Source organism: Callithrix jacchus, chromosome 3 (assembly GCF_049354715.1).
Source record: "Callithrix jacchus isolate 240 chromosome 3, calJac240_pri, whole genome shotgun sequence".
NCBI classification, from domain to species: domain Eukaryota; kingdom Metazoa; phylum Chordata; class Mammalia; order Primates; family Cebidae; genus Callithrix; species Callithrix jacchus.
The window spans coordinates 56,436,307-56,459,897 of record NC_133504.1 but is presented as its reverse complement, the minus strand read 5'-3'; the positions used below and the strand labels follow the sequence as shown (position 1 = coordinate 56,459,897).

The following is a 23,591-nucleotide window of genomic DNA, read 5'->3' as shown; positions in this document are numbered from 1 at the left end:
AGCATTATCAGCTACACAGAGGACAATAGAAGCATCAGTCCCAAATGAAAGAAGTATAACTGAAACATGCTGTAATTGGTTTACTTTGTTACTCTGTTTAATATCACTTTATTAAAATTTGTTTCTTTATAAATGTGCTTTGTAGCCCCTAAAATTTAATGACTATATTTGTAAACTTCATTAGAATTTGCCTCTACAATTTTGAAAAAGAAAACGTTAGAGGTCACACATTACCCAATTTTAATTCATAATACGTAACAATCTAGTCAAAACAGTGTGATATTATATAAAAAATCGATATATAGACAATGAAACAGACTACAGAATACAGAATAGGTTCACAAAAATGTGGTTGGCTGACTTATGACAAAGTTGCAAAGGTAACTGAATGCAGAAAAGACAGTTGATAAAGGTACTTGAACACTTCGACATTAACGACATTCACATGGAAAAAACTGAGCCTTGACCTGTTTTTCATATTGTTTATAAAAATTAGGTAAAAAATATTCATAGACATAAATGTAAAACATAAACTTATGAATTTTTTTTTAAAAAAGAAAGAGAAAACCTTCATGACCCTGAGATAGGTAAAGAGATCTTAGATGAAATATAGCAATAAAAAATACATAAAAGAAAAATTCATAAATTGGACTTCATCAGAAATTAAAAATGCTTGCCCCCTGAAAGCATCATAAAGAGAAAGAAAGGGTGTCACCAATTGGAGGAAGGTATTTCCAAATCACATATCCATCTGATATGTATCCAGGATAATGTGTAGAACTCTCTCAAAACTCAGTGAGAAAACAAAATCACTCAATTAAAGAAACTGGCAAGACAGGAGCTTGAGAACAGCCTGAGCAACATAGCAAGACCCTCTGTTCTCTACACACACACACACACACACACACACACACACACACAGAGTGGGGCATAGTGGCATGCGCCTGTAATCCCAGATGCTCAGGAAGCTGAGGTGGGAGGATCCCTTGAGCTCAGGAGGTGGAGGCTGCAGTGAGCCATGACTGTGTCATTCTATTCCCCATTTGAACAGACATTTCACCAAAGAAGATATCTGGATGGCAAATAGGCACTTAAAAAATGTTCAACATCATTAGTTTCTGGGAAATACAACATAGAGCTATGAGATATCATGACATTAGAATGGCTATAATAGGGTGGGTATGGGCCTATAATTCCAGCACTTTGGGAGGCTGAGATAGGAGACTTGCTTGAGGCCAGGAGTCTGAGATCAGCCTGGGAAACATAGAGAGACCCTCATTTCTACAAAAACAAAATTAGCGAGGTACAGTAGCACATGACTGTAGTCCCAGCTACTTGTGAGGCTGAGAGAGGAGGATTGCCTGTGCCCAGGAGTTGGAGGCTGCAGTAAGCCATGATTGTACCATTGACCTTCAGTTTGGGCAATAGAGCAAGAGCCTGTTTTTTTAAAAAAAAGAAGAATGGCTATAATAAACTGGAGTGACTAAAAGTCTCATATGTTGCTGGAGGGAGTGAAAAAAATGGTACAGCCACTCTGGAAAACAGTATGATTGGTTCTTATAAAGTTAAACATATACTTACCTATACTCTATCAATCCTACTTTTACATATTAATTCTAAAAAAATTAAAACTTCTCTTCACACCAAAATTTAATGGCTGTATTCATGTACACATGCACATGAATGCTTGTAGTAACATCTATTTGTAATTTCTCAAACCTGAAAACATCCCAAATGGCCCTCAATGAGTGAGAGGGTAAACAATATGTCCATTGTACATTGATACAATGAAATGCCTCTCAGCACTAAAAACAGAACAATTGGTCACACGACAATTTGGGTAAATCTATGCTAAGTGATAGAAACAAGTCTCAAAGGGTCACTCATTATTTGATTCCATTTGGATGGCTTCCAGAAAAGGCAAAGCAATAGAAACAGAGATCAGATGGGTGGTTGCCCGGGATTAAGGGTAGGGGGAGGACTGGAGTACAAAGGGGATGCAGAAGGCAGGACTTTTTTTCTGGAGAAATGGAGAGCCACTGAAGGTTTATATAAGAAAGATTAGGTGTAAGTTACTAGTCACCCAGATGAAGCAGGAAGGTTGCCTGACTAGTGTAGCAGAGATGATGATGGAAAATGTGGACAAATTATTGAAATATATAGAATGGTGAATCAACACAATTGGTTATTACTGACATGGAAGTATGCAAGAGGCAGAGGAAGGGGTCAGAGATGATGCTCAGGTTTCTGGTTACATCTATTAGATGGATTATGGATGGTGGTGCAATTCACAGAGCCAGAAAGCACAGGAAGACTACTTTTGAGGTGGAGATGAGGGGAAGTAGGTCAGTGATGTCTCTTACCTGATTTTTGCATGTCTCACGATAAAGAAGCAGTGCTGATTTAGTGAAGTTTATAGAGAGAAGATGCCCTAAAGACATTGAACCTACTTTTCCAAAAACAAAACCAAACAAACAAACCACAATATACAAAAACAAAATCAACACAAACCTAAGTTTCCTGACATATTTTCTCTCTTTGTAATTTCATACTTCATTCGATTCCAAACTTTCATCCTCTCTTGGCTATTTTTTTCAGTTTTGTTTCTTAAGTGTAGCATATTTTCTTTAAACTCCAAAATATGGTTTCTACAGTTAATTAATTGATTATCTGCAATGAAAACATATGTGTATATATTTGTACATGTAGCAATGGTGTCACACAATTTTCTATAATATATATATTATATTATATAATTATATATATATACAGTGCTATATACATATAATATGTGCATAGGTACAATTATAAAAGCCCAGAAAGAAAGAACAAAATGTTAAAAATGGTGATATGAGAAAGGTGAGATTATCAATGATTTGTTTGCTTTATTACACTGTGCTCTTCCTTGTTTTCCAAAATTTTTATGGTGTGCATGTATCAGATTTGAGTGTAACCCCATTAATCCCCCAAATGTACTTCAATTACTTGAAGTACAAATGTCAAATTACTTGAAGACAATTATGAGGAATATGTACACAGATTTGGACTAAGGATATTTAACACAGGCAGTAGTATTTAGCATTATTTTTTTTAATTGGAAACAACCAAAGTGCCCAACAGTAGGAAATTTGCTTAATAAATTACAGAATATTCTTATAAGAGTTCTGATGGCTGTAATGTCAAATCATGTATAAGTAAATCCCAGTTTTTCTGCTTAATATTTGTGTTACCTGGGGAAAATTACTTAATTTTTGTTAGCCTCTGCTCCTTCTGGTGTAAATGCACACATAAAAAACCCTGCCTCAGAGCTGTTGTGAAGATGTAATGATGATGGTGCACATAAACTAAAGTTGCAGGATACAAAATCAACAGTAGAGTTTCTATCCACTAATAACAAACTATCCAGGAAAGAAATCCATCAAACCACCCCATTTACAATGGCAACAATAAAATACTTAGGAATAAAGTTAGCCAAGGAGGTGAAAGAACTGTACACTGAAAACTATATAATCTGGGTGAAAGAAATTGAAGAAGACACAAATAAATGGAAAGATATCACATGTTCATGGATTAGAAGAATATTATTAAAACATCGATACTACACAAAGCAATCTACAGATTCGATGCAATCCCTATAACAATTCCAATTACTTTTTCCACAGAAACAGAAAAAGAAACCCTGAAATTCATATGGAACCACAAAAGACCCCAAAAAGCCAAAGCAATCTTGAATGAAAAGAACAAAGCTGAAGGCATCACATTACTTGACTTCAAAATACATTGCAAAGCTATGGCAATCAAATAGCATGGTATTGGCATAATAACAGGCACGTAGACCAGTGGAACAAAATAGGGGACTTAGAAAGAAATTCATACATTTAGAGTAATCTTTGACAAAGTCTCCAAGAATATACACTATGGAAAGGACAGTGTCTTCAATAAAAGGGTTTTGGGGAAACTAGACATCCACATGCAGAAGAATGAAATTAGATCCTTATTTCAACCCATGTATAAAATTAACTAAAAATGGTTGAAAGACTTAAGTGTAAGACCTGAAACTGTAGGATTACTAAAAGAAAACATTAGGAAAAAGCTTCATGACCTTGGTCTGAGCAATGATTTTTCAGATATGACTCCAAAATCATAGACAAAAGCCAAAATAAATAAATGGGATTACATCAAGTTAAACAAGCTTATGCACAGCAAAGTAAACAATTAACAGAGTGAAGAAACAACATGGATTGAAAATATTTCAACCCAGGAGACAATGTATGGGTTGAAATTTCTCCAGTAGAAGAAAATATTTGCAAACCATACATCTGATAAGAGATTAATATCCAAAATATATAAGAAACTCAAACACTCAAGAGCAAAAAAAAATGTAAAAAACTGGCAAAAGATTCAAATAGATATTGTCAAAACAAGACATATAAGCGGCCAAGTATATTAAAAAGGGCTTAATACCACTAATCATCAGGGAAATGCAAGTTAAAACAATGAGGCACCACCTCACACCTGTTATAATGGCTATTACCGAAGACCAAAGGTGAGAATATGGAGAGAAAGAAACTCTTGTACATCGTTGGCAGGAATATAAATTAGTGTAGCCATTATGGAACACATTATGGAGGCTCCTTAAAAAATTAAAAATAGGGCCAGGCATGGTGACTCACACCTGTAATCCCAGAACTTTGGGAGGCCGGGGCAGGCGGATCATCTGAGGTCAGGAGTTCGAGACCAGCCTGGTAAACATGGTGAAACCCCGTCTCTACTAAAAATACAAAAAAGAGCTGAGTGTGGTGGTGCACGCCTATAATCCCAGCTACTCAGGAGGCTGAGGCAGGAGAATCACTTGAGCCCAGGAGGCAGGTGTTGCAGTAGGCTGAGATTATGCCACTGCACTCCCAGCCTGGGCAACAAGAGCAAAACTTTGCCTCAAAAAAAAAATAAATAAATAAAAATAGAACTACTGCATAATGCAGCAATCCCACTGTTGGGTATGTATTCAAAGGAAATAAAGTCAGCATGTTGGCTGGATGTGATGGCTTACACCTGTAAACCTGGCACTTTGGGAAGTCAAGTTGAGAAAATCGCTTGAGCCCAAGAGTTCAAGGCTGCAGTGGAGCCATGATTGAACCACTGAACTCCAGCCTGGGCAACAGAGCAAGACCCTGTCTCTTAAAAAAAAAATGGTGATACATTTGGGTTGAAACATTGACTATTTTTTCACTCATCTGTTTTGTCTGAACAAGACCACACAAGTGGATAGTCTGTGGCAAAAATTGGATAATTCCTCTCCCCTGCTCAAAACCCTCCAAAATATTTCTCATCACACTTAGTAAAATAACCGAACTCCTTACCATGACTCACAAAGTCCTGTCTGATCAGTCCTTTAGTTCCTCTCTGGTCTCATTTCCTGCCCTTCCTACCTCACTCTGAGGGAGCCCAGCATCAGCCACACTGGCCTCCTTACTGTTCCTCACTCGAACCAAACACTCTCCCACCTTAGGGCTTTGGCTTTTGCAGTGCTCTCAGCACTGAATGCTCTTCCACCATATCCTTCCATTGTTTTATCACATATCCTGTTATGGCAGGAACTCCCTAATTTCATTCAGTTTTCTGCTAAGAAAGCCTACCCTGCCATCCTTTGTAAGATAGCACACCCTTGTCCTTCCCTTCTTTTTTTAAAAAATCACTTATCACCACCTCACTTCATATTATATATTGACTGCTTTTATGTTTCACTCCAGGGCTTTCTAGAATGTAAGCTTGAGAGCAGCAAGAACTTTTTACTACTCAATTCCAAGTATCTGAAACAGTGACTTGCTGATAGCTCTTATACAAATATATGCTTAATGAATAAATAAATGAATGAAATGAATGGACTTGTCAGTGTAAGAACTGATTTTAGTGATTCTTAAACTAAACCATGCTTTATTCAAAAGAGCTGCAACTATCCAGATAAGCCTTGAATATTCGTATTATAAATTCTATTTGAAGATGCTTACAAACTTTAGAGGAGATGTCATTTAAGCTCATGTTATTAGGGTTTCCCAGGTAATGTTCTCTTTGCATTGTTCTGAGTTGATATATCATGGGTGATGCAACCTATGTGGGTTTCTACATTGTAGGCCAGTCCCTGAGGGATCAATTTGGTAAACATGAAAAGAGAAAGTTTTCCCTAGAGGAAGCAGTATTTACAGCAACAACCATAGAAAAATGTTAAAGGACATAATCGTTAATCTTAGATCTACTTCTTGTACATTCTTCCCTGGTAATTCATTCATCAGTATTCTATTTAAAATATTGATATTGCTTGCATCTATACTCAGGTATTTAGTGAAGATGAAATGTTATAACACTATTTTGCAAAGGTTTGAAACAAACAATAATTAGATGCTTTGAGTCAATTGGGCATCTCTGTAATGAAATTGTGAAAACAAACACCAGTTCAAGTGTGCAATGGGTGAATGCAACTTCTGCCCATTAAAAATAGGTTCCAGGGCCAGGCGCGGTGGCTCAAGCCTGTAATCCCAGCACTTTGGGAGGCCAAGGTGGGTGGATCACGAGGTCAAGAGATCGAGACCATCCTGGTCAACATGGTTAAACCCCGTCTCTACTAAAAATACAAATAATTAGCTGGGCTTGGTGGCACGTGCCTGTAATCCCAGCTACTTGGAAGGCTGAGGCAGGAGAATTGCCTGAACCCAGGAGGCAGAGGTTGCGGTGAGCCGATATCACGCCATTGCACTCCAGCCTGGGTAACAAGAGCAAAACTCTGTCTCAAAAAAAAAAAAAAAAAAAAAAAAAAGTAGGTTCCAGGCTAGATCCTAAGTGCCACTTATCTGTGCCTCTCACAGCAAGGCTTCAAGGCATTATATTCCAGCAGAAATAAAATGCAAGCCACATCTGTAATTTAAAATTTTCTAGTAGTAACATTTTAAAAGGTGAAAAGAAACAAATGAAACAAGTGAAACTAAACATTATATTTTATTTAATGCAATATATTCACAATGTTGTTTCAACATGAAAGTAAACAATGGGCTATTTTACATTTTTGTACTAAATATTTTAAGTCCTGTATTTTACACTCACAGCACATCTCAATTCAGATGCTAAATTTTAATAATTACAGTGAAATGTAATCCTACCAAAACAGTACAATTTTGCTTAATGGAGAAGTATTTTGCACCATTTCAGTTATTAAATGTAGACTCAAACTAGTTACAATAAAATAAAAAATGCAGTTTCTCAGTTGCACTCACTAGATGCATTTCAGGTGCTTCCAAGCCACCTGACTACCATGCTTGTTGGCGTAAATATCCAGCATCAGCTGTGGGCTCTCAGGCCTCACCCTAGAATCAGATTGTACATTTTAATAAGATTCCCAGGTGACTGCTCTGCACATTAAAATTTGAGAAGCACCATTACAGACCACTTTCATGGTTTTCTCTTTAACATCATTAATACTACCATAGTTCAAGCTTTATCGCCTTTAGCTGCACGATTATAATTGCCTCTTAATTAGGCTCTCACCTCCAATCCTGATTAATCTTCTGGAAACACTGCTCAAAGACAATAAATGGTTCCCTTAGTCCTTACTTGCCTTGGTTACCAGGTCCTCTACAACATGGCCATGAACGTGACTTGACCTCATTTCATTCACTAAACACCTCCAGTAACAAGAATCATGCTGAGATTTCCATTCTTCCATTAAATACTTGTCATGTGCTATGTGGTGGGTAAATAAACATGAATAAAATCCGGTTCTTGGTCTAAATTAAATTGATATAAATAAAATCTGATTCCTAACAATCAGGCTGCAAGGGATGTGGGAATGTATTTAAACATTACTAATTATAATATATTGTTAAAATAGAATTATCCTCAAAGTGCCACAGGCACAGGAAGGCAGGAATGATTCATTCTTAAGGAGAACTGAGGAGTAGGAGAGGGGGGTGGAGAAGGTTTCAGAAAAGAGAGAAGACTTGAGAACTTGTATATATAGAAGCTTGCCTACAACAGAAGAAAGGGAAAGGCATTCCAGCCTCAGAAAACAACACCATAAGTGCTTAGAGTATGAAATGGTATGGTGTATGACATAGTTTGAATATATGTCCCCACCAAATCTCATGTTGAATTGTAATCCGCAATGTGGAAGGTATTTGGGGCATGGGGGAAGATGATCCCTCATGGGCTGGTGCTGTCCTCATGACAGTGAGTTCTCTTGGGACCTGATTAAGTGTGTGGCATCTCCCTGCCACTCTCTCTCACTCTTGCTTTTTCCATGTGACATGCCTACCTGCTCTGGCCTAGCCTTTTGCTCTGAGTAAAAGCTCCCTGCAGCCTTCCCAGAAGTTGACCCGATGTTGGCACCATGTTTGTACAGCCTGCAGAATCAGGAGCCAGTTACACCTCTTTTCTTTATAATATAATTACACAGTCTCAGATATTTCTTTATAGCAATGCAAGAATGGCCTACTACAGTTTATCTTGGGGAAAGTATGTGAGCCACTCAGGGAGTAAATAGAAGGGGAAAAGGTATAATGTTAAAGCATTGGCAGGCCACTTTAAATTTATTGTTAATTTACTTGTACCCAATGTGTTTCCAAAGAAAGAATATCTAAGGCAACTACTAGACGATGAAGCTAAAAACATAAAGTACACCTCAGGTTACACACCCCCCATGAATGCTTTGCAATAATCAAATCAAACTATGTACTAAGCCCTTTAAATTCCCTATAAATGACCCCTCTATGGATTAGGTTTTATTATGAAATATATTAGACATTACAAAGAGTATATAAGATAGTTTAAAGAATAATAAACACGAACATTCATGAGCCTATCACTAACTACCTTAGCCTTAGATAGTCTACCTGTTTCCTTCCCAGATCCACTTCTTCTTCCTCCCCACCCCAGATAAGCAGAATCCTGAATTTTGTATTAATCATTTATGCTTTCCTTTATAGTTTTACTATTTTTGCAAGCTGATTTACACTTGATTTTATACATTAACAAATAAAACTCTGTACATGCTTCTTTAGCTCCACTTATGCTTTTGGGATTTATTTATATTGATGAATCAAGCTGTAGTTCATTCATTTTTACTACTGTAAAATGTTCCAATGTACTGAACATACCACAACATATTTGTCTCTTCTATTGTTGATAACAATGATAAGAAATGCTACCAAGAATATTCTGGTACATGTCTCCTAGTAAACATGTTCAAGAGCTTCCCTAGGATATATCTGGTGGTAGAGACATTACTTAAAATATTTAACAACATGTATGCGATCAGTGAGAACAGACGTTGGCCATAAACTGTTGATAAGGCTGTACACTAATTTTAACCCTACTACTGGTAGAATTCCTAAGACATAGGAAAGGCATATGTTTCATAACAGAAGCAACTGAATGTATACTCCACCAAGGGAAGTTTGAATTCCCAAAGCTCCATATTCTCACTAAATGTCCAATTTCTTAATTTAAAGAAGAGAATAGTATGAAATGGTTACTCATGTTTTAAACTTGCATTTTCTCGATTGCTAATGGTTTTTCTGTTTATTCAACATTTATGCTGCACTTTGTTTTAGAGTCTACTTTGCTGATATTCATATAACCACAAGACCAGCCCAAATTGGACCTAACCTGTTGAAAAATGTCAAGTTACCTTGTAGGTATAACAGAGCCAAAAACTGCAATTCATACAGCCTGGGCAAGTGCAATAGCAAACTTGTGACCTCTAAACACACCCAGAACCATTGAATCCTCCCTCTGAATCAAGAAGCCTGAACCTGAACACTGGAACTCCTTCAGATGAGCAGGATCTGTTGGCCCAGAAGATACGGAGCTGAAATTTGCCTCAATATACCTTACCATCAATGGCCAGATTGGAAACCATCCAATTAGACCCTGCCAAGCTAATGTTCCTAAATCTTTTCCCTTGTCCTATGACCCCTTAAAACTTGGCCCAGACATAATGAGAGACACAAATTTGCGCCTGCGTCTGATCTCCTGGATGGCTGGTTTTGCCAAAAAACAAAACAAAACAAAACAACATTTCTTTCCTCAAAAGCCAGTGTCAAACTTACTGGCTTCTGTATACTTTGGGCCAGGAGCCCATTTGCTTGATAACCTAATACAGCTACATCAACTTTATTTTGGTTTGAGTTTGTGGGTATGTATTTTTCCATCCCCTTTCTTCAAAAATATCTGTCTTTAAAATTCAATTGTGTGTCTTTTAGTAATCATCAAGTTGAATTTTATTGTATATTCAGTCAGGAAATATTTTAATTCTTTTTTGGCACATTTAATAGAGTTAGTATATAGTTATGTTATTTTACTATTATTTAGTGGTTCAACTAGATATTTCAACATGAATCCTTGATTTAATAGTTGAATACAAATTCTTACATCCTTACTTCTCAAGAGTTCTACAAGTTTAGTACAATTTAACTCCATTTCCCCCCCTTGCCTTTTCTTGTAATTGCTGGCATGCATTGTTGTTGTACATGTATTTTAAATTCCACAAGACATTTCAATTATTCTCTTGAAGAGCCCACATTTGTACTTTGGATTCTGCTGACTTAGAGCTTCATCTGGGAGCTCCTTTTCTGCCCCATGGACAGTAATAACAACCTATTTTGCTGGCATATTCCTGCAAGGTCATCCACCTTGGTGAAGCACTCCCCCATCTGGATGGGGATGAGGGTGTTTTCCCTCCATCAAGGAAGGGAGGAGAGAGAGAGATCCCCAAGAAATACAGTTGGGTTCTCTAGGATGAGTCGTCTCTTCACTAATTCAGGGGCTGAGGAGCATTTTTACCCTGAAAATTGTGGAATTGTTAGACTTACCAAAGTCCTCATGCTGCCAGACGAAAAGGGGCAGGAGGAAGGGAGAGATGTTGCTAAACCAATAGGCGGAATATATGAAGTAGCCAGCAGGCATACAGCTGAAAGCGGCGAAGACATGAGTGGCTCAAGTGAATATTGCAGGTGGTCTGCAGGAAGGTCATTGGCTAGGCAGAAGAGTCCCAGAAACAAGGGGCTGTGACAAAGGCAGAGCTAGGGAGGAAGAATTCAAGCAGGGGATGGATATCCCTTGAGGGAATAGATAACAGAGACACCACAGCAAGCCCCCAGAAGCAGCCACAAACTACCTCTGTAAGAGCAGATGTCTGCCACATAGAAGAGTCTTCTAGAGAAATTGAAACCACCAGGCTGCTGTCATGGAAGAAAACCTCTGCCTCCCCCCAGCTCTTTCTCACCTCAGTACCACAGGGAAGCACAAGAAAGGAGGAGGGCAGTGCAGCAGACTGTTTCTCCAAAGATGGTTTCCAGGTCAAATGGTGTTGTGCACTGTGACTCATCAAGAAATCAATTTCTCTACCTCTTTGAATCTGGGTTCATCCTGTGACTGCTCTCACTATAGTATTACATAGCAAAAGTAATGCAGTACTAGTTTGGGGTACAGCCTTTAACTGGCTTGGCAGTTTCCACTTCCTGCCTTTTAAAAAGTAGTTGCCTTATAGGGGTGGGGTGGGGGTAGTATAATTTTGCTAAGACCACAATGTTGTGAGAAACAAACCCGAGCCATGAGGAGAGGCTTTGGAGGATGCACCACTGTGTGGGGAGAGGAGAGAGAGATGCCGGAGTTGTGAGAGAAAAAGACTTCTTAGTAGCAGAGTCTTCAGCTTCAAATGTCCCAGTTGACACCACCTTAGATTGTAGACACTGACCAGTGGAGCCCTGTGTGAATTCCTGATCACTAAATCAAGAGTTCAAAACAAGTGGTGTTTTGAGGTCAGGAGATCAAGATCATCCTGGCCAACATGGTGAAACCCCGTCTCTACTAAAAATACAAAAATTAACCAGGCATGGTGGCATGTGCCTGTACTGCCAGCTACTCAGGAGGCTGAGGCAGGAGAATTGCTTAAAACTGGGAGGTGGAGGTTGCAGTGAGCCGAGATGGCACCGTTGCACTCCATCCCGGGCGAAAGAGCCAGACTCTGTCTCAATAAACAAACAAAGTGATTGTTTTAAGCCACTAGTGTGCATGACAGTTTAGCCTTTTTTTCATCTGCCATTCCATTGTCCTTGAACCACGAGTCTTGCCTGTCCAACAGAGAAAAAAAAAAAAATAAAGTTTTAAAAATAATGAAACCAGGTATTTAAAAACAGGAATGAGACTGAATAACCAAAAGTGACCAAGGACACAGAATAAGTCTTCATTGTCTCTCTAAACCTCTAAGCAGAAAAGGGGGCTCAATAGAACACATGTGAGGAGTTACTGGAAAAATAAAAAGGCATTTGTATTTATATCCCAAGTGAACTTTTTCAAAAATAAAATCTTATTGTTTCTACATCCTGAAGTGAATCGGGTACTGTATGTCTATCATTTCCAGTGGCTTGCTTCCTTATTCCCACTATATAAATTCTTTTAATCGATTAAAAAATTATATATACAAAAGAAGACATGTAATACATAGGTAAGTTCTGCAACATAATGTAAAATTAATAGCATATCACCCAAGCTAATAACTGAAAGTTACCCAATGCCTCGCTTCTACCTGTGGATTCCTCTCCCACCCCGTCTCATAATGTTACTACAGTGCTCTCCCAAACTATATCTGCTTGTTGCTCCTTTACTTTATATAATGTAATTTCATCACACTTATGTATGTCCCTATATAAGATGCTGTTTAGTTTTCTTTGTTCCAGGACTTTCTAAAAATTGTGTCTATTGACACTCTGTCTTTATAGACCCCTCTAAATTTCCTTTGTATGATCAAAACTAGAAACCTGTTGCTTGTACCAGATTTCCTTGCCAGTGGTATTCTCATTATATTTCGCCAATGGGAGGCAGTTGTGCTATAGTAGAAGGTGTCTGAAAGGAGATAGTATTTCTCCTTTTGGCCATTCCTCCACCAAACTGCCAGCCCTTGTTGGGGTGTCAGATATTGAGGCAGTGGCCAGAGGCAAGAATAGTAGCAGGCCAGCCACAGGGCCAGGATTGTCAATGACAGTGGCAAGCAAGGGTTGGCTTTTCCAAGGGAAGTAGCTAGCAGATGACTAGGGGCTCCTAGACTGGTTGCATTACCCAGGAAACACTCCTGAAGAAAATCTGGAATTGGTCACCTGATGTACTTGGGCTTAAATGCAGTGACAAGCCACCACGCTGCCCATGGCAAATAGGACACTAGAATTCCGTGACATGCACTGGCAAAACAGTTACCTTCATTATCATCTCTGGTTGACTGGGATGAAGTACCTTACTCAGATAGAGACCTGGAGATCAAGGGCTGGCTGCATTCACTAAGAACGTGGGAAGGATAACTTCAAGGATAATGGGTGAGATGGCTTTTCAATACTAGAGACCGTTCTCAGGATTATTTTACACTATCACACTCTGCTCCTTGAAATTTCTTCCTGGCTTACCTCTTTCAGTTTTCTACCTTTTCCTTGACTTTGAAATACTGGAATTTCTCAAGACTTACTCCTTTCCTTCACTTGCTAGGTGATCTCATCCCATTTCATGGCTTTAAATACTATACGGGAACAGTTCTCAAGTTTATACTGCTAATCCTGATGCAGGCTGATATATCCAACTCCCTATTCAACTCTTTCACTGGAATCTCTAATAGACACTTCATACATAACAGAAATGTTGACTTACCCTCAAACCTGCTCCTACCCCAGTCTTTGCTATTTCAGTAAATGGCAACTCCATTTCTCTAATTATTTAAGCCACTCATTCTCAACCAGAGATGATTTCTCCCTCAGGAGACATTTGCCAATGCCTGGAGACACTGTCACAGTGGAGAGGGGTGCTGTTCTGACATCTCCTGGATGGAACCCACGGATGCTGCTAAACATTTTACAATGTATAGGACAGCCCCCTTTCCCCAAAGAATTACCCAACCCAAAATGTCAACAGTGCTAAGGTTGAAAAACCTAGTTTAAGTTAAAAATTTTTGGAGCATCCCATGATTCTTTTCTTTCTTTCGTAGGACACATACAATAATCACTTAAATATATGTGTGAGATCATGTTACTCCTCTGCACAAAACTCTAATGGCTTTTGATCTTATTCAGAATAAAATGCACATATGGTCTCCATGATATATCTCCTCCTTGTTCACATTGGCCTCCTGACTGTTTATCTCAAACAAATCAAGGAGGTTCTATCACAGGGCCTTTGTATTTGCATTTCCTTTGCCTGAAATACTTTTCCTCCAGATCTCCACACATGATGCTTCCTTACTTCATTTGGGAATCTGTTTAAACGTAACTTGCTCAGATGATCCTTCTCTGTCTAAAACAGCACTTATCTTTCCCTAACTCTGCCAACACCTAATATCATATAGTAATTATATCATGTGTCTGCTGTTTATTTCCCCTAAGCAGAATGTAAGCTTCATGAAAGGAAGGGGGTGTTCTTTGATGCTGTTTACTTGGTGCCTATGATATGAATAGGTAGTTATTAAACTCTTTGATTCTTTCATTATTTCAACCATTCATTTATTCATCAAATATTTAGCACGCTCACTGCGTGCCACGTAGTTTTCCACATGCTGGGACACAGTAGTGAAAACAGCAAAACAGGTAAAAACAGAAAATACATTCTGTCCTCATACAGCTTGCATATTTGTTGATCAAATTATGAACTGTTAATACTATGAGCGTATAGAAACGAACAAAAAGGTTTATCTACCCACAAAATTTAGTTAATGTCTTTTTCCTTTTTTTTTTTTTTTCGGTTTGTAGTTTTTCCAAGACAGAGTCTCAGTCTGTTACCCAGGCTGGAGTGCAGTGGCACAGTCTTGGCTCACTGCAACCTCCACCTCCTGGGTTCAAAACATTCTCCTGCCTCAACCTCCTGAGTAGCTGGGATTACAGGCATGCACCACAACACCCGACTAACTTTTGTATTTTTAGTAGAGACAGGGTTTCACCATGTTGGCCAGGCTGGTCTTGATCTCCTGACCTCGGCCTCCCAAAATGCTGGGATTATAGGTGTGAGCCACTGCACCCAGCAAAATTTAATTTTAAAGAGGGAGAAAGAATAAAACACTAGGTGGTGGCCATCTTTTAATAAAAATTCCCAAATTTTCATTGATAGAAATAACTATTAATTGTTAATTGTAATTAACATAAGATTAATTTTTAAGACATTGGGACTATCTCTGGTGCTTTATACAAATCATTACTTCAGAAACTAAGTGAAGTCTGTGTTTTCTTTTGTTGATGTAAGGACATCTTATTATAGGATTGATATCCTAATTATTTTAGAGCAGAAACACATACCTAAAAAATGAAAAATCTGATTTGTTTGTTATTTTAAGAGTGTTTCATTCTCAAGAACTATATCTTGTTTCTGAACTTGAACACATGAATAATGAAAATATAAATCTTTGAGGAACAAACTTCTTTTTCCTTGTCATAACTAGAAAACACACCAAAATGATTATAAGGATCTCAAAGTCTTCAGTTTCATTACAAAATCATTAGTGGTATTAAAACTTCTTCTGAGGTTAACATTCTAAACTACCTTCCAAAATTGCTAGACCGGGTGTGGTGGCTCACTCCTGTAATCTCAGCGCTTTGGGAGGCTGAGGCAGGTGGATCTCCTGAGGTCAGGAGTTTGTGACCAGCCTGACCAACATGGTGAAACCCCATCTCTACTAAAAATACAAAACTTAGCTGGGCATGGTGATGCATGCCTATAATCCCAGCTACTCAGGAGGCTGAGGCAAGAGAATTGCTTGAACCCAGGAGTCGGAGGTTGTAGTGCTGTGAGTCAAGATTGTGCCACTGCACTCCAGCCTGGGCAACAAGAACGAAACTCCGTCTAAAAAAAAAAAAAAAAAAAATCGGTGGCTCACGCCTGTAATCCCAGCACTCTGGGAGGCTGAGGCGGGTGGATCACGAGGTCAGAATATCGAGAACATACTGGCCAACACGGTGAAACCCCGTCTCTATTAAAAATACAAAAAAAATTAGCTGAGCCTCGTGGTGCACGCCTGTAGTCCCAGCTACTTGGGAGGCTGAGGCAGGAGAATTGCTGGAACCCAGGAGATGGAGGTTGCAGTGAGCCGAGATCGCGCCATTGCACTCCAGCCTGGGTAACAAGAGCGAAACTCCGTCTCAAAAAAAAAAAAAAAAAAAAAAAAGAAGAAGAAAAAAGAAAAATTACTACGAAAGTTTTCATTTTGCTTTCTAATTACACGAAATCAGTTATTTTTTGTTATAAGTGTGCTTATTGTTCATTGAGGTAAAATAAAAAAGAATTTGAAAAATGTTCTTTATTGAAAACGAAGGGGAGGGAAAATATGTAAAATGACTATAAAGATCAGTAGAAATATTATAGTACAGATAAATTAATATACATTTCTAGTCCTTGAAACAAGTAGGTATAGAATATTTGGTGTATATGATGATAAAATATAGTATTAACTTGAAGACTAAAACATGAAGCCTCTCCCAAACTTCAACCTCAGCCACTTCTACCAAGATTACCTTGTGTGCACCTAAGTCATACATGTGTTCAATAGTAAAAATGAAAATGTAACTGAAAACAACCAAGAGCAACCTTGGAAGGTTGGGCTCATCATTTACAGCGTTCCTAAGTCTTAAAATTGAAAAATTCAACTACCTGAATGCTAAAATGTTACACTGCGGACAACTAGGGTCGAAAGATCAAATAGAGGACACCTGGTTAAATTTGAAATTCAAATAAACAAGATATACATATTTTAGAATAATTTTTGCAATTATTTATGCTAATAAATTATTGTTTATCTGAAATTGAAATTAAACTGGGCAACCTGTACTTTTGTTTCCTAAATTGGCACTTCTATGGGCCAGGAGAAATTCCATCTTATGTGTCGGAGCGGAACGCAGGCCAGCGGTCCATCGGAGAAGTCCAGGCGTTGGGCCAGCGCTGTGGGCGGTCAGTGACGTCCCTCTCCTTCATCCACCCCTTTTCGGCTCCGCAAAAAACACTCCAGGGAGGCAGGAAGCGTGGGCTGGTGATGTAAATGGACCACGAAGGAGGGAAGATGCCGGCTGTCTAAGAGCAGTTCGTGGGGTCTGACAGTCACAGTTTCGAGAAGGAAGAAGAGGAGAGAAAACCAGGGCACAGATAGGGCCCTTGAACCTTTGAAGAAACGGAGCTGCGGGTCCCGGGGCTAGATCTGTTAGCGCGCGCGCCCGCTGGGCGGGGCCGGGGAGGAGGAGGTTGGGGCGCGGGTTACAGCACAGCCGCCGCTGACCCGAGCGTGGGCGCGGCCTCGGGAAGGCTAGGACGCGGGTCTCCCAGGGCCAGCTCCGGCTGCCGTAGCCATCCTCCCGCATCGCCCCCGCACTCACCGACCCAGCCCCGCCTGCGTTCCTGCAGCCCCGAAGCCCCGGAGGCGCAAAAGAAGGCGGGAGGAGGACCCGCCGCTTACTGGTTTAAGTGGTCTTGTAGATGCAGAAGCAGAAGCTGAAGAGCACGAAGGCGACCAGGGTGATCGGCAGGTTCACGGTCTTGATCCTCATGGCGCTGGCCGGGCTGCGGAGGCTGCGGGTAGCGCCCGGGACGGAGCTGGGCTCGCGGATACCCCTCCCCGCGGTGCCGCGTGGGTCCCCAGCACACCCGCCCCGGGAAGCCGCCTTCCCGCAGAACTTTTACACCCTTTGCTTTCTGCTCTAAGGTTCAGCGCGTGCTGTAAACCGTTGGCCAGGGCTGCTGGTCGTTAAAAGCGATAAACTAGGGAAAGCGCCCCATTGCCTGGCCCGTGGTGGCTGCGCAGTAACTGTTAGGCGACTTTCCTGGAGTAGCTTATCAAACTTTTACCCAATCTGGGAAACACTAGAACATCAGTAGGATGAGACTCTCTATGGGTTCCTTGACCTCTCCCCTCTAATCCCTCTTCTCATTGAGGATTCACTGGCAGTCTGGTTATAAACATTCTCCTTCAAATCAGCACTCCACGTTGGAAGGGCTCCTTTCTGTCCCCTTGAGAGGGAAGAAAGATTTGAACATAGGCCAGCCTGAGGATGCCATTATAGCCTGCATGTTCTCCTGTGCTAACGACTAGGAGCTGTGACTTTCCACTGAGCGGGGACCCAGCCAGATCTCAAAACAAGGAGCCAGAGAAAGAGAGACACTTCAATTGTGTTCTCCTTCACCTCTTCAGTCTGTTGTCAGCGCTTGCCTTTGGCTGAGCTGTACTGAAAACCAGAAGACAGGGAAGTTTGGTACAAACCTGGCTTCTAGGCTGTGGAGCAGGTTGGAGAAAACTAGAGATTAGGGTGGGAGAAGGAAGCTATTCAGCACAAAGAGGTATCTTTACATTCAGCATTTCACTGCCTTCCTGAGGTCCAGTTTTGCATTTTCAGCCACCTACCCAGCCCTTAAGCTTGGATATCCCACATCAGATTCAAGATGTCCAGATTTCCTCATCAAGCTATTAATAGTTATTTTCCCAGAGTCCTTTGATTTTATCAGTGGCATCATAGTTCTTACAATCATTTTGAGCCACATGCTACCTGCTGGGCATGGGTTGGACAAGATGTAAGGTCTCTGTCTTTGATTTTGATATCTAACCCTAGGTACTTGTGGATAGGAGCTTCCAAAACGATTCTAAGTTACACCCATGGCTGAGGGAGAAATATATTCAAAGAAGATTGAATTAATGGTAGTTGTCCTAAGAAATGTCCTTACGTGTGTTAGTATCAATGGTTATGGAGGTCTAGGGAAGGATAGTTGTGCCAGATGCCTAAGAAAAGAGGGTTCTCTTATTCCTTTGCTGTGTGGTCATGCATGATAGACCTGGCTGTGGGCAGAAGCTCACTTCCCATTTCTACAAGGGAGCATGAGAAACAGAGGGAAAAGTTTCAGTTAGACAGAAGGAATAAGTTCCAATGATCTCTTGCAGAGCATGGTGACTATAGCCAATTATAATGTAATATATATTTCAAAAGTCCTAAAAGAGTGGACCTGAAGTGTTCTCACCACAAAGAAATAAGCACGTGACATGATAGATATGTTAATTAGCCTGATTTGATCATTGCAAAATGTATACATGCATCAAAACTTCACACTATACCCCATACATATATATAATTATTGTCTCTTAGAAAGAAAGAAATTCCTAAAAGAGACTTTAACTAATGCCATCAAGTAAACAATAAAAAATTGAAACAAGATTGCATACATAAGCCTGTGGGTAGGGTTAGGGCAAACAGTGGGAACCAAACCAAACTTTGGTAAACTTAATCATCTCCATAGTTTACAAGGCCAATGTTGCATAAAGAAAAACTGCAGTTGTACAGAGGTTTACTAGGGTAAGTATATGTGTCTAAAAAGAAAGTTCTGGGATCATTTCCACTGCTAAGTTAAGGAAAATTAATTTAATAATCAAGAGCTTCTAGTTAATAAATCTTTCTAAGTTGAGCTCTAATTGCTTCTGAGTGTCAATAGTTTCATTGGTATCAGAGGGAGAAAACCAGGGGAGCTATCTAAAGCTAGTGCTTTAATTTATCCACATAGTCCATCTCTGTTGGAAAACCTGAACAGACCATGGTGCTAAGCATAGAAGAATACTTAAATCACTGAGACTTCATGTGACAAACTTTAAATGCAGCGACACTATAACTGGATAAACATTTTTATATCCAAAGGATAGGAAAACTTATTGCTTTTTAAAAATTTCTGTACACTTGGCCCTTTAATATAAACTACATGCCATTATAAATCAAATCTTTATATAAATCAAATCACAAATCCAAGTAAACACATTTTCTTCATATTTGCTATTTATTTGCTTCCTAACTTTGATTTAAACATATCAGTGACTAATTAGTTAATACCAGCTCCAGGAACAACTAATCTAAACCTCCATGGTTTAATAGAATTTTGTTTTGTTTTGTTTTGTTTTTCCTTGCTCAAGTAATGTCTAATCCCAGAGTTTCCACTTGGTTTGTAGCTTTCGACATGATCAGCCAGAGGCACAGCCCCTTCCGTTCTGTGGCTTCTTCTCTCCTCTACGGTTTAGAAATCCTCTTCATCCCACTAGAGGATTAGGAAAAAGCATGTGGAGAAGGAAGTTTGACCAGAATTGACAACACTTAATTCTATTCAGATTATATTAGTGAGAAAACTAGAGGCAAAAGAAGTGTAAACCATAGATCCTGGTTGGGTAGCTGCTTCCCCTCCACACCTCAACCATACAAGCAGATTATAAACCTTCAGTGTCCGCCATCCATCCCGGCCACATCACCTTAACTGAAATCAAAATGATAATGTTTCTCAAAACATCTCCCTCTCCCACAAGTAGGTCAATTACTAGCTTCTGGACTCAAGAAATTAGTATAACTAAGGAGTACAGTGCTATTAGAAAGGAAACTAGAATGTCCATATTAAAAATGTAACATTTTTTACACTGTGTTTGAAGGTAAACAGTGTCATCATTCACTAGCAATATAGTGTTGGGAAGAGTTTTCAATCTTCCCTAAATTTGGCTTCCTGATCAGTAAGAGGGGGATGGATAATAGCTGTTCAAGGTTAAGATTAAACAACATAAATATCACAATAATTTAGTAATGGAATGCTATTTGGCCATAAAAAAGAATGAAATAACATCATTTGCAACAACATGGATGGAACCAGAGACCATTGTATTAAATGAAATTAGCCAGGCACACAGAAAGACAAATATCCATGTTTTCACTCATATGTAGACGCTTAAAACGTTGATTTCATGGAGACAGAGAGTAAAGTGACATATAACAGAGGCTGAAAAGAGTAAGGAGGATGAAGAAAGTTGGTTAATGGGTACAAACATACAGCTACACTGAAAGAATAAGTTGTAATGTTTGATAGAAGAGTAGTCTTTATAGTTAACGACAGTGTATTGCATGTTTCAAAATAGAAGACATGAAATGTTCCCAATATATAGAAATGATACATATGTGAGGACTAACTGTAGAACACTAGCCATGTGCAGGGTGCATAAGCCATCATCCCTTTCCCCTAGAGGCAGCCAACAATGAACGTGGTAATGAAGTCTGGATAGACACTATAACAGTAATATCACGGAACCTTAAATCTTAAAGAGAACTTATAAGTACCATCTAATCTAATTTGTTAAATTGTAGATCAAAAGATTTAGAAAAGCAAAGCACACAGTTGATTTGGCAAATTGAGATATAAACTAACTTCTATTTCAGGAGGCTCTCTATTATTCCATAAACTTTTACACAGTAGAGGTGAGATAATTCTATGTGTAATCCTTTTGCCTTTTCAGACTGCTACACTGAGTGTAGGCAGTGCAGGAGAGGAACTTTCTGCTCCTTGTTTCCCTGCTGCCTGTTGGCACACTTCCATTCATGTTTTCCCCAAGAGAAGAGAATGCTAATATGTTCTGTCAGAACATCACAAATTGATTAAACTTCATTTACTGAAAGCAGGGTCACTGTACATTAAAATTTCTTATGCATACCAATTACCTCTTCTCTTTTCCACTAATTCACTTGCATGTAACTGGCAGATATATTAAACCATTCTTGTTTCTCAGGAAGGATTGTCCATCTCTATTTCTTATTCTGTCTGCTGTTTGTTTGTTTGTTTGTTTGGCTAGCTAAAGGGTAATTATATTCTAAGATTAATATTCTGATTTCCTAGAGAAAGTGGGACCTTCTCAATCTAAGTCCCTAGGTCTCTCAACCAACCTATGTGCATCTGCCTGGCCTTATCAGATACACCTACATACAAACCAAAGGCAATAGTGGAATGAAATTTGGAATGAAAAATGCATTTTTGAGTAGTACTGAGGAATCTCTGCTTTCTTGAGTTCTCAGAATAAACAGCAATGGAACTGCTGATTTTAGAAACTGCTTAACAGAAATGGTTCTTTGATATGGCTACTAATCATCAACTTGCTGCAGTGGTCAGTATTTGATCCACAGAAGACCCAAATTGAATATCAATGCCCCTTTTGGAGTGTGCGGGGTCTGAAATACCTTAAATTTATACTGAGAAGAAAATCTTTATATGCATTTTGTTAACAGTGCTCTGTGGAAGCATTAAAAATATAAAGGGCAAGAAGACTCAAGATGGCACTGTGAGAACAACCCAGGATTGGAGATCTCATTGAATCCACAAAGAGGTGAGTCCGAGCTGCATTTCCAGACTGATCTTTGTTGCCCACAGAACGGGGAAACTCCCAAGTATAAAAAAGACACGGGACGCCAGGCAATAGGTCTGCCTGGCGAAGCCGGCAACCGGGGCGGTGGCGGCCGGCCCTACCCAGCAATCCCCACAGGGCACGCTTGTCCAGGTGCCCTGTTGAACCCACAACCTGAGACTTGAGAGGGCTGGACTTGAGACTGAATGAGACTTGGACAGTAGGCCAGCCCAGGGGATTGCAGGGACAGAGCGTTGGGGGTACCCAGTGGGACGAACAAAACTGCGATTTCAAACTATCCCGAGCAGACGGTCCGAGACGCTCTGTGGGGGAGGGGCGTCCACCACTACCGAGGCAACCCGCCCCAACTGAGATACACGCCCACTGCTGACGCAGCCTGCTGTTGCCGAGGAAACATGCTACAACGAAGAGACTCCGCCGCAGGGCGTGGCAGAGGCCACAGCAGAGCCTGCAGGAACAGGGCAAATCACACAACAGCAGGGCAGAGCCTCGGCAGGCAAACAGTGGCTAGTCTGCCTCCTAGCTGGGCAGGACACCTCAATGGACATCGAAAAATAAAGCCCGAACCCCCCAACACAGAGCATTTGAGAAAAAAGGGTTTTTTTAATGAGCTCTGTTGCAGCAGAATCAAACATAGCAGCCTAACAGCCCTGAATGAACAACAGAGCTCACAGCTCAGCAATAGAGCTCCTAAAAAGAACAGACTGTTGCCTCAAGCAGATCCCTGACGCCTCTATATCCAAAAGACTGACATTTGGCAGGCATCATCCTGGGACAAATATAGCAGAAAAAGAAACGGGTAGCATCCCTCACTGTGCCACAGCTGCTAGAGGTGCACCCCAGACAAGCAGGGCCTGGAGTGGACCTCAGCAGTCGTACAGTGAAGGGGCTAGGCTGGTAGAAGGAAAACCAAGTAACAGAAATACTTCATCATCAACAATCTGGGTGTCCACTCAGAGACCCAATCGAAAAGTCAGCAACTACGCAGATGACAAGCGGATAAACCCACAAAGATGGGAAGAAACCAGCGCAAAAAGGAGGAAGACACCCGAAACCAGAACACCTCACCTCCTAGAAAGGACCAAAACTCCTCACCAGCAAGGGAACAAAGCTGGACGGAGAATGACTGTGACGAAATGACGGAATTAGACTTCAGAAGGTGGATAATGAGAAACTTTTGTGAGCTAAAAGAACATGTATTAAATCAATGCAAAGAAACTAAGGAACTTAAAAAAAGATATGAGGAAATGATAACAAGAATGGATAACTTAGAGAGGAATATGAATGAATTAAAGGAGCTGAAAAACACAATACGAGAACTTCGAGAAGCATGCACAAGTTTCAACAGCTGAATTGACCAAGCAGAAGAAAAAATATCTGAAGTCGAAGACCA

At 39.9% G+C, this 23,591-nt stretch overlaps 2 protein-coding genes across 3 annotated transcripts in view; one reads left to right on the top strand and one right to left on the bottom strand.

Moving 5' to 3' along the window:
* The window catches only part of MGAT4D (MGAT4 family member D), a 63,176-nt gene extending 45,570 nt beyond the window's left edge, over positions 1 to 17,606 (bottom strand). The window contains 3 exon segments of the mRNA XM_078366067.1: positions 2,512 to 2,670; positions 16,832 to 17,096; positions 17,456 to 17,606. Coding sequence (XP_078222193.1) covers positions 2,512 to 2,670; positions 16,832 to 16,883 — 211 coding nt within the window. The 5' untranslated portion in view covers positions 16,884 to 17,096; positions 17,456 to 17,606.
* The window catches only part of ELMOD2 (ELMO domain containing 2), a 50,425-nt gene continuing 43,826 nt past the window's right edge, over positions 16,993 to 23,591 (top strand). Inside the window, exons 1-2 of one of the 2 annotated variants that reach the window (XM_078366483.1) lie at positions 16,993 to 19,337; positions 22,062 to 22,159. The gene's annotated coding sequence lies outside the window, so the exon portion shown is untranslated. Of the gene's footprint in view, positions 22,160 to 23,591 lie in introns of both variants that reach the window. The other variant, XM_035292912.3, reaches the window with a different exon arrangement.